The sequence below is a fragment of the Saccopteryx leptura genome, chromosome 9 (genome assembly GCF_036850995.1).
Source record: "Saccopteryx leptura isolate mSacLep1 chromosome 9, mSacLep1_pri_phased_curated, whole genome shotgun sequence".
Lineage (NCBI taxonomy): Eukaryota > Metazoa > Chordata > Mammalia > Chiroptera > Emballonuridae > Saccopteryx > Saccopteryx leptura.
In genome coordinates this window covers 36494335-36509230 of record NC_089511.1, presented here as the reverse complement: position 1 = coordinate 36509230, position 14896 = coordinate 36494335, and the positions used below count along the sequence as shown (strand labels likewise).

At 43.1% G+C, this 14896-nt stretch overlaps 1 protein-coding gene across 1 annotated transcript in view; it reads left to right on the top strand.

Annotated features, from left to right (window-relative positions):
• The window catches only part of UBA2 (ubiquitin like modifier activating enzyme 2), a 42208-nt gene extending 35691 nt beyond the window's left edge, over positions 1 to 6517 (top strand). Inside the window, exons 15-17 of the mRNA XM_066348581.1 lie at positions 1300 to 1405; positions 3463 to 3599; positions 5473 to 6517. Coding sequence (XP_066204678.1) covers positions 1300 to 1405; positions 3463 to 3599; positions 5473 to 5654 — 425 coding nt within the window. The 3' untranslated portion in view covers positions 5655 to 6517. The remainder of the gene's footprint in view (positions 1 to 1299; positions 1406 to 3462; positions 3600 to 5472) is intronic.
• Positions 6518 to 14896: the final 8379 nt, after the last annotated feature.

The window sequence follows — 14896 nt, the reverse complement described above, 5'->3', positions numbered from 1 at the left end:
TTTATAAAATTTGCTAAATTGTAATTATAATTTCTGAATTATAAAATTTGCTAAAAACTTTTGTCATGGATAATGTGTTTGCAACATAGCATTTATTTTGAAGAACTCAAAAAATCTGACTCTTCAGGATTCCAAATTACTTTGGTTTGAATGAGAGAAGGTTCTCAGAATTTCAGTTTTGTGCCTTTGAAACAGTTTTAGTAGTTGAGTGTTCAAGGATGAATTCGTAAGTGTCTAATGTGTTTTTTCTATTGATTTGAGACGGGATGGGGGGAGTATCAACTCGTTCCACTTAGTTGTTTTGTTTAGTAGTGCACTCATTGATTGCTTCTCATATGTGCCCTGACCAAGGGTTGAACTTGCAACCTCTGCATGCCAGCATGGTGCTCTATCCACTGAGCAACCAGGCCAGAGCCTTAATATTTTAATGGATTAGTTTGCTAGTGCTGCCATACCAAAATATATAATTAAAGGTCAATTATGTAACAAATTTATTTTCTCATAATTCGGTGGCTAGAGGTTTTTAAATTTTTATTTTATATAAGAGTAGAGGAGACAGTGAGACAGACTCCTGCATGCACCCCGACCTGGATCCACCCAGCCACCCCCTTCTGTGGCTGATGTTTAAATCAACCAAGCTAATCCTCAGCACCTGGGGCTGATGTTCAACTCAGTTGAGCCACTGGCTGCGAGTGGGAAAGAGAAAGAGAGGAGGAGAGGAAGAGGAACAGATGGTAGCTTCTCGTGTGTGCCCTGACTGGGGATCGCACGCTGGGCCGATGCTCTATCCACTGAGCCAACCGCCCAGGGCTGAGGTTTTATTTACTTATTTTTATTTAAAAATTTTATTTGCTGGTTTTAGAGGGGTGGGGGAGAGAGAGAAACATTGATTTGTCATTTCATTTATTTATGCATTTATCAGTTGGTTTTTGTATGTGCCCTGACTGGGGATTAAACCCGCAACCTTGGCAAATTGGGACATTGCTCTAACTATCTGAGCCACTCAGCTGGGGTCTGGTGCTAGAGGTTTGTTTTCTCTCAAGGTTTCTCTTCTTGGCTTCTCATGAGGATTCCAGTGAGTTTGGATCAGGGCCCACCCTAACAAACCTCCTTTTAAATCACTTTAAATAGCACTGTCTCCCAATACAGTCACAATCTGAGGTGCTGGGGCTAGGCCTTTGACGTATGAATTGGGGGAACATAATTCAGGTTAGAGTGGGGATTTAACCTTTTTAAAACCAATGTGACTGCTCGATGTAGATAAAACTAAAGCATCTAAATTTCTTAACAATTTTCTAGCTAATAATCACAAGAAGTTGTCAGAATTTGGGATTAGAAATGGAAGCCGGCTTCAAGCAGACGATTTCCTTCAGGACTACACTTTATTGATCAACATCCTTCATAGGTAGGAACTATTAATATTTTTTTTGAAACTATTAATATATTTTTTTTATAATTTTAATTTTTTTAATTTATTCATTTTTAGAGAGAGAGAGGGAGAAAAAGAGACAGAGAGAGAGAGAGAGAGAGGAGTGAGACAGAGAGAGAAGGGGGGAGGAGCTGGAAGCATCAACTCCCATATGTGTCTTGACCAGGCAAGCCCAGGGTTTCGAACCGGTGACCTCAGCATTTCCAGGTCAACACTTTATCCACTGCACCACCACAGGTCAGGCTGAAACTATTAATATTTTAAGTGTAAGAAATTATTTGAATATATACAATTAAGATAAAGTGGATGGAGAAAAATATGGTCTTACTCTTAAAGCCTATACTGTTCATTTGGAACTGCATAATATTTCCTCAAGTTGGCTACTAAATTCCCTAATGTTTGACCTACAGAAAAATACGGGTATTCAGAAATAAAAGGGATAGACAGAAAATGTTTGAGGGTAAATGTCAACAGTGGCTGATCGAAGGGTAAAATCCAGGTGTTTGAATAGTTATAGTCAGAGGTGAGTTCAGTTTGATAATTGAACTAGAGTAAAAATTTCTATTTTTAAATATTTATTAGAAGAAAGGAAGAAATATTTCATTTATGGTAACAATAATGGAATATTAAATATTATCCTATATAGATTTCTGTGTCATATTGTTTTTATTTGCTTTTACATCCTTCATAAGAACCATTTAAAGTGTTTGTATTATAGAATATTTAATACATATAAAAAGTACAGTTGGAATAGAGATGGTCCTCCACTTTGGTAATTTTATCTCTTAACAAGTTGCAATTTTATACATGCTCATTGATACTCCTAAACTGCCCATTGACTTCGACTTTTGGGGACCATCTAACCAATTTAAACAACTATATCCAGTTGTTTTGCCAGTCTCCCCACCTCTGCACAAGCATATATAACTTGTGTATTTTGGAGAACACATTGTATTATATATATTTGGTTTATAAAAAGCATAAAACAACAGGAAAAACTAAATGTGTGGGTTATTAGTGATAAGTATAAGTTCCATGAACTTATATGAATTGTCTTTTTTTTTTTTTAATTTATTCATTTTAGAGAGGAGAGGGAGAGACAGAGAGAGGGAGAGACAGAGAGAGAGAGGAGAGACAGAGAGAGAGAAGGGAGGAGGAGCTGGAAGCATCAACTCCCATATGTGCCTTGACCAGGCAAGCCCAGGGTTTCGAACCGGCAACCTCAGCATTTCCAGGTCGACACTTTATCCACTGTGCCACCACAGGTCAGGCCTGAATTGTCTTTGACAATTGAGGCAAAGATAATGCTAGGAATGATCTCTAGCCTCAATTTAGACACCTGTTGTATGTCAGTGTTGTGCTAGTGTTCAGTTGAGAAAGAAAAGAATGAAAGGACATGTCCAATAAAATGGAAATATATTAAGTGGTGTCTAAAAGAGGAGGCATAGTTAGGGGAGGTTTTGTTATATTTTTTAGCTCTGGGTACAGAACCCCCTTTATAACATAAAAGACTTTTGTTTGACTTTCATGCATTAAACGTTAACACGTTTTTGAGAACTCATTACAAAACCAAGGTGCTGCCTGTAAAAATGGGGGGAAACCCACAATCCATCTCTCCTACTCTTAAAACATTAAGTTATATTTTGGTCAAAATTAGAGTATGTAGAATTTTTTTGGATAGTAGCTAAAGAAATAATACCAGAGTTACATTGGGCCATAGAGTTTTGGACTCAGCTTTCTGCTTTAGCAATAGATGTTAATTATTTAACTTTTTTTTTTTTTTAATAAAAACTCTTTCCCTGATTTGAAGGTGCAGTGGTACTTTTCATTTGACTTAGAGTTTTTGAATTATCACAAAAATCTGTTATGTATAGCCTTGTTTTCTTTTATCTTTTTGAAAGAAAATTAGAATCCAAATATTTGGTGTGTACATAGCATACTTCAAGCTGAGGAAGAGTATCTCTCTGGTCTGCCTTGCTTTTGTAAATAGTCGTAGCCCTGGTCCAGTTTTACAGTATGTGGTTCTCTTATAGTGAAGACCTAGGAAAGGATGTTGAATTTGAAGTTGTTGGTGATGCCCCAGAAAAAGTGGGGCCCAAGCAAGCTGAAGATGCTGCCAAAAGCATAACCAATGGCAGTGACGATGGAGCTCAGCCTTCCACGTCCACAGGTGAGCCGTGGCCCTGACCAGCAGGTTGTTACATACCCAATAAGCAAGACTACATAGAAACAAACTTTGATTACTCTGTGGCCTTTGACCATAAAGTAGAAATCCATAGGCCACCTAGAGGTGTGTGTTGGTTTGGCATTGATCGTTTCAATGGAGTTTTGAATATATGACCTATAAAGCCATTTAAGACTGGGGGAAATTCTTACTGAGAATAGAAACACTTTGTTATCCTTTTCTCTTCTCTTCTCTTCTCTTCTCTTTTCTTCTCCCTCCTTTTCTTCTTTTCTTCCCTTTTTTTTTTGGTAATGGATTTTTACAACTGGAAATGTCAGTGAGTTTACTAGTGCATAAAGACCATTCTTTATTTTTTTATTTTATTTTTTATCTTTTGACAGACAGAGGGACAGACAGGCAGGAAGGGAGAGATGTGAGAAGCATCAATTCATTGTGGCACCTTAGTTGTTCATTGATTGCTTTCTCATATGTGCCTTGACCCGAGGGGCTACAGCAGAGTGAGTGGCACCTTGCACAAGCCAGCGATCTTTGGGTTCAATCTGCCCGCCTTGGGGTATTGAACCTGGGTCCTCCACGTCCCAGTTCGACGCTCTATTCACTGCCCCACCACCTGGTCAGGCAAGACTATTCATTCGTAGTAGTAGTAGTAGTTTTATATTTTGTATCCCTGCTTTATTTGGGAGTGGCAGATCAGTGCATCTGCTGTTTAGAGTGAGCAGAACTTGGTGAGTATGGTTATAGCTTTCACAGATATCCCAGGACCAGTGTGATGGGAAGGGGGTGCATCAGAGGCTGTTTCCCTGGGTGTTCAGTACTGGTGCTTTAACTGTGCTCGATTTGCGTATCCGCTGTCTCCCCCGCCCCCCACACAGCCCTCTTCATTCTTTAAGTCTAGAAAAGAAAAGTTAAGTTTTTTACTTCTGTTTCCATCTCTTTGATCCTGGGTCTTTGGTGTTCTTTGGAATATGGTTGTAGGTTCTCATGTTCTCTGAGTTTAAAGATGGACTTTGAGACTATCTAGAGTTTGGCACACTTATGGGCTATCTGGGTTCATGACCTTTTTTCTCCTTTGAAAGTAGAGAGGCCATCATCTTTGAGGAAGGGAATATGGTAGTTTTTTAAAAACCAGAATTTGCAATGTGCATTTATGGATCCCTATGGGTAGGTGTTGGATATTGTAGAGATAAGTAAGATGTGCTCTGCTTTTGATTGGTTGGGCAGGGGCATGAAACTGACTGTTGTGTCAGGGTAAAAGCATGTCCTGTAGAGCCGCACGGTGTGGGTTTGTATCCTGACCTCATCCTCTGCTGTCATGTGACCTTGGGCAAGTTAGCCTCTTTGTACCTCAGTTTTCTTATGGAAAACAGATAATAATGTTATCTTCTTTATAGGGTTGTTGTGATGATTAAATGAGTTGTTATATGCAAAGTGCTCAGAACAGTTCCTGGCACATTATAAGTGCTATGTGTATGTGTATATATATGTGTGTGTGTATATATATATATATATATATATATATATATGTTGTTTTTGTTGTAGATTATCATCACTACCAGTATTAGGATTTGTGCCCTCCCCTTTTCTGTTGGAGAGATAGAAACAAGGAACTGTAATAGTTTTTGAGTTTTATGCTTAAAACAATTTTTTTGTTTGATTAGGAAAGAAATAGATGCTTATTACAGAATACATTATAATTGTACAGAGATATGTAATGTGTAAATGTAGTGAAGATTCCCCAAGGATAGCCATTCTTAAGTCTGGTGTGTATCAGAAGAGTTAGCTTTTCGTGTATATGAAATATTGAACCACTAGTAACTCCCACACTTTAACCATTTTTTTCTTTTTTTTCTGAAATAAGCACAAGAGCAAGATGATGTGCTCATAGTTGATTCAGATGAAGAAGGTCCTTCAAATAATGCTGACATCAGTGAAGAAGAGAGAAATCGCAAGAGGAAATTAGATGAGAAAGAGAATATCAGTACAAAGAGGTCACGCACAGAACAGACAAAAGAGCTTGATGATGTTATAGCTTTAGATTGAACAGCAGTGCCTCTAACAGAATCCTCTTCCTGCATTAGGGTCACCTGGGCAGAACCAGGTTGTTTGTTATATCCTTTGTTCCAAAGGGGAAAGTTGGCACCAGTGACTTGAAAATAATTCTCCCTTTGAAAGCACTCATTTTGCTAGAAATATTAGATACATTGCGGTATTCTGTATTGAAAGTAGCAAAGTAGTTTTAAAACCCTTTGAACAAAGCGTTTTGCATAACCAGTCATGACATGAAACAACACAATGCATGTTGCCTTTTTAATGTAAATACCCTTTAGGTATCATTTAATAGTTTCAAAATATTGTGGTTTAGTAAAGTTGATACCTGGTTATAAATATTATGCCTTTATTTTTGGTTAGAAAAAGAATTATTTTTAGCCTAGATCTAACCATTTTCATATTCTTAACTGACTGAAACAGATTCAAAAAGTATCAAGTGCTATGCATTGAAACTTGTTTTTAAATATTAACTGGCACTATGTATATTGATGTAAAACAATGTTAATTTACTCAAGTTTTCAGCTTGTACTGCCTGGTATGTCTGTAAGAAGCCAATTTTTGTGTATTGTTACAGTTTCAGGTTATTTATATTTGATGTTTTGTAAAACTCAAATACAACTATACTGTACTTATGGACCAAATAAATGGCCTCTGCATACTTGTTATACATGCCTGCATAGTTCAATGTCTGCTGCCTTGTTGGATTTATCCATTGTATTTCCTGCAGGTGTGCTAAATTCTATCCTTTTAAAAACTTCACCTGTAATGGATGTGAAGGTTAAAAGATCTCCACTGTTTGCCATAGATAAGTACTTTCTAAAATAAAGCTTTTAATGGTCATGTTGCTTTTTAAATTTGGATTGTAAACGGTTGGCCTTTTGTTGAGAGCATTTGCATGATCATTGGCTAGCCCCAGTAACTTGGAGCCTTGGATGTGGGATTCCAGAAGGCAGAGTCTGTCCTTTATTCTGAGGTCTTCTCTGGGTTGTTCCCCACCTCATCAAACCCTGAGTATACATTCGTTCTGGGCCCAACTCCAGCCTGCAGATGTGGCCAGACCAGCTCTGGATGGATCAGCACTCAGATCTGCCTGGACTCCAGAGGGTTGTAAGAACTCCTCACAGATGTATCTTGAGTTTTCAGATAACAGAAATCCATGAAGCTGTTCCCCCATTCTCAATCATCTGCCTTTGGTTTTTTGACCACAGGCAACTGAATTTCAAATTGGTAATTTATTATATTGTCTCACTTTGTGTGATTTTTATTTGCCATCCAGTTTATTAACTCTTACTCTTTGTTTTGTATCTGTAAATTCAGTATCATGTGATCGCAGCCTTCAGAAAAATACTGAACAGAGGAGCCCTCGGGAGCATGCTGCTTGAGGCCTCCCAGGTGGATTGACTTCTAGCCTTCTGATAGAACTGTGGCTGGCTCCCCATCCACAGCTCTCAGCCTGTCAGGGTCACTTTGCTTTTGGGTTGTTAGGCCTTTTATTTTCCTCCAGGGGATTATTTCAAAGTTACAGAACTATATATGGAACAGATAAAATATCCTGGAATACCACCTCTTAGAATAATTTTTTTTTAAGTGAGTAAGAGAGATGAAGTATCAAGTTGTTGTGTCATTTTAGTTATTCATTGATTGCTTCTCATATGTGCCTTGACCCAGGGAGGGGGCAGCTCCAGCTGAGCCAGTGACCTTTGGGCTCATGCCAGCAACCCTGGGGATTTGAACCTGGGACCTTAGCATCCCAGGTCGAAGCTGTATCCACCGTGCCACCACCTGGTTAGGCTCAGGATAATTTTTTATTAACTTGGTCACTGATAATTTTCTATTTTGAAAGTTTGAATTCTGGCCCTGGCCGGATAGCTCAGTCAGAGCATTGACCCAGAGTGCAGAGGTTGCCATTTGATCCCCAGTCAGGGCACATGCAGGAACAGGTGTTCCTTGTCTCTACTGCTCTCTCCCTTCATCTAAAAAAATCAGTAAAATAAAACAACAAAAAAATGTTTCAATTCTGAAAAACCAGAAATTTGTGTTTTGAAGTTAACTTCATTCCTTAAAACCTCGCCCTGCCTTTTAGACCCAGTTATCAGCAATGTTTCTGGCATTTTATATCTGTTCTTTCCCATTTTAATGGACATGGCAATAAGTGACAGTATGATCTGTAGGGATGTTTTTGTTTTGAGCTTTTTTCCCCCAGTTTTTTCAACAACTGTGTTATTATCTTTTTCAGCGGTTTTTATTCATTTTCTACCTGTTTTTATAAAATCGGTGTTCATCAGCAAGGCAGGTCTGACTAGGGGGCTTGCTCAACTAGACTTAGCAAATCCAAGCCACCTCCACTGCCCTGGAGTGTGGAGATACTTTAGATGTGGCATTATATTTGTGGTTTTCCCATGTGAGTTTCTTCTCTGGGAGAGCCGGGAGCAGGGCTCCTCAAGAGTGTTTCCCCAGCAGCTCCACCTGAAATACAGCCTGACAAAACATCTTCCACCCTCACTGGCAGCAGTCATCTGCTGACTGATGTTACCCAGAGAGTCCATGGTACCGAAGATCAGTCTGTACTGAAGGCTCAAATGAAAGAATTCCTCAGTGTGCCATGAGAATTCAGTGTTTAGAGTCTGAACCCTTAATGAAATAACTGATGAGGCAAAGATCATCAGTGGATGCCAAAACCTTTAGTAAAAGGTTGCTGAAGAACAGAATCTTCACTCGGTGCTCATGTGCTATACAGATAACTTGCAAAAGGAAAAACAATCTTGACAATGAACTGATGTCTGTCACAACCATAATTAAAGGATCAAACCCAGCATCACTAATGGGAGGATCTGATATGCTTCCTTTTTATTTTATTTTATTTATTTTTCTGAAGCTAGAATCGGGGAGAGACAGTCAGACAGACTCCCGCATGCGCCCGACCGGGATCCACCCGGCACGCCCACCAGGGGGCGATGCTCTGCCCCTCTGGGGCGTCGCTCTGTTGCGACCAGAGCCACTCTAGTGCCTGGGACAGAGGCCAAGGAGCCATCCCCAGCGTCCGGGCCATCCTTGCTCCAATGGAGCCTCGCTGCGGGAGGGGAAGAGAGAGACAGAGAGGAAGGAGAGGGGGAGGGGTGGAGAAGCAAACGGGCGGGCGCTTCTCCTGTGTGCCCTGGCCGGGAATCGAACCCGGGACTTATACACACCAGGCCGACGTTCTACTACTGAGCCAACCGGCCAGGGCCTGATACGCTTCTTGAGGATAAAAACTACAACAGCACCTAGGCCCCCACCCCCCAAATAAAGTTAACCTAAATCTAACCCAGCATCTAGACCAGGGGTCCCCAAACTACGGCCCGCATGCGGCCCCCTGAGGCCATTTAGCCGGCCCCCGCCGCACTTCCAGAAGAGGCACCTCTTTCATTGGTGGTCAGTGAGAGGAGCATAGTTCCCGTTGAAATACTGGTCAGATTGTTGATTTAAATTTACTTATTTTCAATATTGTATTTGTTCCCATTTTGTTTTTTTTACTTTAAGATATGTGCAGTGTGCATAGGGATTTGTTCATAGTTTTTTTGTTTTTTGTTTTTTGGGTTTTTTTTTCCTTGTATTTCTCTGAAGCTGGAAACGGGGAGAGACAGCCAGACAGACTCCCGCATGCGCCCGACCGAGATCCACCCAGCACGCCCACCAGGGGCGTCGCTCTGCCGCTACCAGAGCCACTCCAGCTCCTGGGGCAGAGGCCAAGGAGCCATCCCCAGCGCCCGGGCCATCTTTGCTCCAATGGAGCCCTGGCTGCGGGAGGGGAAGAGAGACAGAAAGGAAGGAGGGGGGGGTGGAGAAGCAAATGGGCGCTTCTATGTGCCCCGGCCGGGAATCAAACCCGGGTCCCCCGCACGCCAGGCCGACGCTCCACCGCTGAGCCAACCAGCCAGGGCCCATAGTTTTTTTTTATAGTCCAGCCCTCCAACGGTCTGAAGGACAGTGAACTGGCCCCCTGTGTAAAAAGTTTGGGGACTCCTCCCTGATCTAGACTTAATTTCCAGCTGACAAGAAATAGAGGGGTAGAGGAACAAGTTAACATTAAGAGCAAACTGGACAAGTACAGGATGTGGGTCATTCTAGAACTCAAATGCAAAGTAAATGACCATAACAATTCTTGTGACAATTGGAAATTTTAAAATGGAATAAATTAGGTAAGTGATCATGTAATTATTTTTTTTAGGTATAATCTTGTTATGTAGGATGGTCTTGATTTTTGAAATAATTAGTTATGAAGCTTTGGAATACAACTTACTTAAATCAATAAATAAGATCTTTTTTTTTTTTTTTTGAAGTAGCTACTTCTAATGAAGGAAGCAACTTAACCTTAATTCTTCTGTTGGGGAACCAACCTCTCAATGGCTTCAACTAGCAATCCTTTGTAACTTTTTTTTTTTTTTTTTCTGAAGCTGGAAACGGGGAGAGACAGACAGACTCCCGCATGCGCCCGTCCGGGATCCACCCGGCACGCCCACCAGGGGCGACGCTCTGCCCACCAGGGGGCGACGCTCTGCCCCTCTGGGGCGTGGTTCTGCAGCAACCAGAGCCACTCTAGCGCCTGGGGCAGAGGCCAAGGAGCCATCCCCAGCGCCCGGGCCATCCCCGCTCCAATGGAACCTTGGCTGCGGGAGGGGAAGAGAGAGACAGAGAGGAAGGGGGGGCGTGGAGAAGCAAACGGGCGCTTCTCCTATGTGCCCTGGCCGGGAATCGAACCCGGGTCCCCCACACGCCAGGCCGACGCTCTACCGCTGAGCCAACCTGCCAGGGCCTCCTTTGTAACTTTTGTGTCCCCAGAGAGGACTTAAGGGATATCAGGACGAAGGGGAAGTTGGGTTCAATGTATTTGAAAGGGCTGAGTCTCAGAGGAGGGGACAGCCACAACTTCCAGGGGACAGCCTCCCAGTGGACCAGGCAGAAGATGCACCTTGGGTCTGGGGCTGTGTGTATGGGATAACCAGCCCCCAGGATCTGAGCTGGGAGAGGTAACAAGTGTGCTTCAGGTGAAAGATTCCTGCTGCTCTTCCAGGAAGAATTCTAACAGTAAAGACAGCTGCTGGCTTCGGGGAGAGGAAAAAGTGCAGGTCCCAGAAATTCCTCCATGTGGAGTTTGCATGCCATCCTCTTTTTCTAGTTGACACAAGTTATCCAACCACGTTTGACTGACATCTGAATGTATCCCAAGACCATAGGAAAACCCCTGAATTATGTCCATAATTGGGGTCCAGAAAATACAGACACTACAGTCAGATAAGGGGGCCTGATGGAAGCTAGATTGCGAGGAGAGATTTGGGATATCTTTTTTTTTAAAATCACCATTAGTAGGGAAGAGTCTGGATAGGGTAAGACTCTGGGGTCTTAGAAGGGAAAAATGGAGGGTTCAGGACTAGGTGTGAGATTATGTTGAACGTGTTCTGTTCCAGCCTCTGAGTGTGTCCATTTGCCGAGACAAAGGAAGATTCTAGTTAGCTTGAGGGGATGATAGACCTACAGGCCCAGCAATTCTCTAGTGAAACTTTTCCTTTCTCCACTGGTGGGACCCTGGCAGTGGTAATTGGAACCAGCTCATACTAGCTTTTCCAAGCTGATTATATAAACTCATTTCTTCCCAACACTGTTCAGTGATACCATATTGGTAGCTTGAAATTGACCATTGGTGGTATTGGCAAATTATATATAAATCAGGACTCCTGATTTGTTCAAATCTCCCCCAAAGCACTGGTTGTCAAACATTTGCCAGCATACCACTGGACCCAATAGGAAAAAGGGCCAAAGAGAGAGGTGAGCACAGAGAACACCCCTCTATCAGTGGGGGACAGAGAAGGCATCAGTGGAGCCTGGTCCGGTGAGTCCACAGATGGTGCTTCAAATCCCACGAGTCAGCCGTTTCTTTCCTTCTCCCTATTGTGCTTCTCAGACAGAAAGAGCCAGCAAACTGAGATCAAACACTTAATATACCTTTAGTGAGGCTACAAAAGAAGATGGGATCTGGGGCACATTCAGGTAATGTATGAATAAGCTGCATGATTTTGAATGCTATATTGCTAAATTTTAGCATGACAATGGTATGACTCCCCAGACCATTCCATATATATATATATATTTTTTGTATTTTTCTGAAGCTAGAAACGGGGAGAGACAGTCAGACAGACTCCCGCATGTGCCCAACCGGGATCCACCCGGCACGCCCACCAGGGGCGATGCTCTGCCCACCAGGCGGCGATGCTCTGCCCCTCCGGGGCGTCGCTCTGCCTCGACCAGAGCCACTCTAGCACCTGGGGCAGATGCTAAGGAGCCATCCCCAGCGCCCGGGCCATCTTTGCTCCAATGGAGCCTCGGCTGCGGGAGGGGAAGAGAGAGACAGAGAGGAAGGAGGGGGGGGGTGGAGAAGCAAATGGGCACTTCTCCTATGTGCCCTGGCTGGGAATCGAACCCGGGTCCCCCGCACGCCAGGCCGACGCTCTACCGCTGAGCCAACTGGCCAGGGCCCATTCAATATTTTTAATATATTTATAAATAATTGCTTAGGCCCTAGCTGGGTAACTCAGTTGGTGAGAGATTGTCCCCATTTACCAAGGTTGAGGGTTTGATCCCCACTCAGGGCACATATAAGAATTAACCAATGAGCCTGACCAGGCGGTGGTGCAGTGGATAGAGCATCGGACTGGGATGCAGAGGACTCAGGTTCGAGACCTGAGGTCACCAGCTTGAGCGAGGGCTGATCAGGTTTGAGCAGGGCTCACCAGCTCAAGCCCAAGGTCGCTGGCTCGAGCAAGGGGTCACTGGCTCGAGCAAGGGGTCCCTCGGTCTGCTGTAGCCTCCCCACCCTGGTCATATGAAAAATCAATCAATGAACAACTAAGGAACCGAAACGAAGAATTGATGTTTCTCATGTCTCTCCTTTCCTGTCTCTCTGTCCCTATCTGTCCCTGGCACAAGAAATAAATAAATAAATAAATAAATAAATAAAGCAAAAAGACATTAAAAAAAAATAATTAGCCAATGAATGCATAAATAAGTGGAACAAATTGATGTTTCTCTTTCTCTTGCTCTCCCTTCCTCTCTCTCTAAAATTCATAAATTAAAAAAGGAACTAGCAGCCTGACCAGTGGTGGCGCAGTAGATAAAGGGTCGACCTGGAATGCTGAGGTCACCAGTTCGAAACCCTGGGCTTGCCCAGTCTAGGCAAATTCGAGAAGCAACTACTGTGAGTTGATGCTTCCTGCTCCACCCCACTTTCTCTCTCTCTCTCTCTAAAAAAAAAAAAAAAAAAAAAAAAAAGGAACTAGCAAATTCCACATCTCTAAAAACTTTTAAAAAAATAATTGTTCAATGAATTGTCAATTTCATGGAAGTACATTTTTCTAGTGTAGAGCAATGAACATTTTATTTATTTAAATGAGTCTGGCCAATTTTTTAGATTGGTTTCAGAGATAGGAGAGAGAGAAAGGGGTGGGAAGAATGGGAAGCATCAACTCGTAGTTGCTTCTCGAATTTGCCTTGACTGGGCAAGCCCAGGGTTTCGAGCTGGTGAACTCAGATTCCAGGTCACTACCAGAGTTCAGGCAAGTCTAGCCAAATTTATTGAAGAAAAATTTTGCATGCTTTAGTCTTCACCAGTCTATTCTGACTTGCTTCTATTAACATCAGAATCACCTAGATCAGGGGTCCCCAAACTACGGCCCGCGGGCCACATGCGGCCCCCAACGCACTTCTGGAAGGGGCACCTCTTTCATTGGTGGTCAGTGAGAGGAGCATAGTTCCCATTGAAATACTGGTCAGTTGGTTGATTTAAATTTACTTGTTCTTTATTTTAAATATTGTATTTGTTCCCATTTTGTTTTTTTTACTTTAAAATAAGATCTGTGCAGTGTGCATAGGGATTTGTTCATAGTTTTTTTAATAGTCTGGCCCTCCAATGGTCTGAGGGACAGTGAACTGGCCCCCTGTGTAAAAAGTTTGGGGACCCCTGACCTAGATCAATGACAGCCTGACTGGTGGTGGCATAGTGGATGGAGAGTAGACCAGGAACACTTAAGTCCCCAGTTCAAAACCCCAAGGTCCAGCTCAGCTTGAGCGGCCCCCCTCAAGCATGAGAAGCAATCAATGAACAACTAAAGTGAAGCAACTATGAGTGAATGCTTCTCATCTCTCTCCTCCCTTTTTCCCTTCCTGACTTTCTTTCTCTAAAATTTTTTAAATTGATTTTAGAGAGAGAGGAAGAAAGAGAGAGAGAGAAGAACATTGATTTGTTTCTGTTTGTGCCCTGACCAGGAACTGAATGGGCCAGCTGTGCACTTTGAGATGAAGCTCTAACCAACAAAGCTATCCAGCCAGGGCAAAATTTCCATTTTTAAATGGGAGATGATGTGAAAAGTGATATCTCATTGTTGATAATTTCTTTTGTTTCTCAGATAAATTTTTAAAACTATTTTATTTATTAATTTTAGAGAAAGGAGCTGGGTCGGGGGAGGAGTGCGAAGTATCAGCTTATAGTAGATACTTCTCTTACGTGCTTTGACCGGGCATGCCCAGGATTTCAAACCGGAGACCTCGGCATTCGAGGTCCATGCTTTATCCCCTGTGCCACCATAGGTGAGGCTCAGGTCACTTTTCAATCGTCAGCTCTTTGGATAATTGCTCCCCAAAACGCTTGTCCTCACCTGTGCCTGCCCCATTACCTGAGCATGGGGACTGGGGGTGGGTGTTGATGCTGCAAGCTCTGAGAGGTGCTGGGGAGGAGCTGCGGGGTGGGACACTCTCAACTGCCTGCTGAGGACAATGGGCCACGACAGGCTCCTCAGCGATGTGGGGGCCCACGTCCTGGTCAGTGTGCACCAGGACAATTCTGGATTCAGGCTCCCGCTTCCAGAGTCACTGTGGGTTCCTTGCTGGAATTCTCTGCTGGGGGAGGGGCTGGAAAAGAAAGACTCATCCACTTGAGGTCCTGACAGATAATGGTTTGCATTCCTTATCAGCTGTGTGAAATTAATGACAAGGACTTTGTAGCTTGTGTTTTTGGGGACAAAGCCCTAGACACCTCTCTACCTCCCCCCACCGCCTGTGGACTCCAAAGCCCCACCTCATCCCTGAGGGCAGGTCCTGGAAAAGCCCTGCCGTCCACTGGCTCAACCTGACATTGGCTTCGGCCTGGCTTGGCCTTGGAGTCTTGCATACAGCAACCAGAAGCAAGAAACAGTTCCCAATAAACC